The following is a 1,407-nucleotide window of genomic DNA, read 5'->3' on the forward strand; positions in this document are numbered from 1 at the left end:
TTATTCCCTTTGCACATTTTTCTAGAGGGATATTCAATCAGTAAAATGTCTGACATCATAAAAAGCCCACTCTTTTCTTGTTTGGATACATTGTTCTTTTTCTCCTTTGTTAATTTTCTGGGCAGCAAGGGCATGTGGCAGGGGCTGGAAGGCTGCCAGAACCGGGGAAGCTTTCTGCTCATCACAGTCTCTCAGGAATCCCCTGAGTTCATTAGATCTCCTTTACCACTCGTGTCCATTTCTTTCCTGCGTTTTATGAACCTCCTTTTTGCTTTTTTAAAGACTGTATTTATTTATTTGAGAGAGAGAGAGACACAGTGAGAGAGGGAGCACAAGCAGGGGGAGCAGCAGGCAGAGGGAGAATCTGGCTCCCCACTGAGCAGGCAGCCCGATTTGGGGCTCAGTCCCAGGACCCTGGGATCATGACCTGAGTCGAAAGCAGGCGCTTGACCACTGAACCACCCAGGCACTCCACTAACATTTAAAGAAAAACTTTAAAAAAAAAGAAAAAAAAGTAATAAATAAATAAATGAAGCCCATATAATTCAACACTTTTATGCTTTTTTTTTTCTTTCCTTGTAGTGACCACCACCACATGGAAGCAGACAATGACACAGGAATTTCACAGTTTCTTCTTCTGGGATTATCAGAGGAACCAGAATTACAGCCCATCATATTTGGGCTTTTCCTCTGCCTGTACTTAATCACTGTGCTTGGGAACCTGCTCATCATCCTGGCCGTCAGCTCAGACTCCCATCTCCACACCCCCATGTACTTCTTCCTCGCCAGCCTGTCCTTTGTAGACATCTGCTTCACCTCCACCACAGTCCCCAAGATGCTGTGGAACATCCAGACTCAGAGCCAAGTCATCACCTATGCCGGCTGCCTCACACAGACATACTTTTTCATAATCTTTGGAGCCTGGGATGACTTTCTCCTGACTGTGATGGCCTATGACCGCTTCGTGGCCATCTGTCACCCCCTGCACTACACGGTCATCATGAACCTTTGGCTCTGTGGACTGCTGGTTCTGGTGTCCTGGGTCATCAGTGTTCTCAATTCCTTGTTGCAGGGTTTAATGATGTTGCGGCTGTCCTTCCGTACAAAGGTGGAAATCCCCCATTTTTTCTGTGAACTCAATCAAGTAGTTGGGCAGGCCTGTTCTGACACCTTCCTTAACGACATGCTGATGTATTTCGGAATTGTGCTGCTTGGTGGCGCTCCCCTGGCTGGGATCCTTTATTCCTACTCTACGATTGTTTTCTCCGTCCATAGGATATCCTCAGCTCAGAGCAAGTATAAAGCATTTTCCACCTGTACATCTCATCTCTCTGTTGTCTCCTTATTTTTTTGTACCAGCCTAGGAGTGTACCTTAGCTCTGCTGCTCCCCAGAGCTCCCACTCAAG

The 1,407-nt window shown here is 46.6% G+C and overlaps 1 protein-coding gene across 1 annotated transcript; it reads left to right on the top strand.

Moving 5' to 3' along the window:
* Positions 1–595: 595 nt before the first annotated feature.
* On the top strand, positions 596–1,402 carry LOC112818429 (olfactory receptor 7A17-like; the record flags this gene model as incomplete). The annotated part of the gene is made up of 1 exon (XM_025865521.2): positions 596–1,402. A coding segment is annotated over exon 1 (807 nt), but the record flags the coding sequence as incomplete, so codon positions are not given.
* Between the last annotated feature and the right edge of the window lie 5 nt (positions 1,403–1,407).

Source organism: Callorhinus ursinus, unplaced genomic scaffold (assembly GCF_003265705.2).
Source record: "Callorhinus ursinus isolate GAN/ISIS: 27379988/994484 unplaced genomic scaffold, GSC_fseal_2.0 scaffold9871, whole genome shotgun sequence".
Lineage (NCBI taxonomy): Eukaryota > Metazoa > Chordata > Mammalia > Carnivora > Otariidae > Callorhinus > Callorhinus ursinus.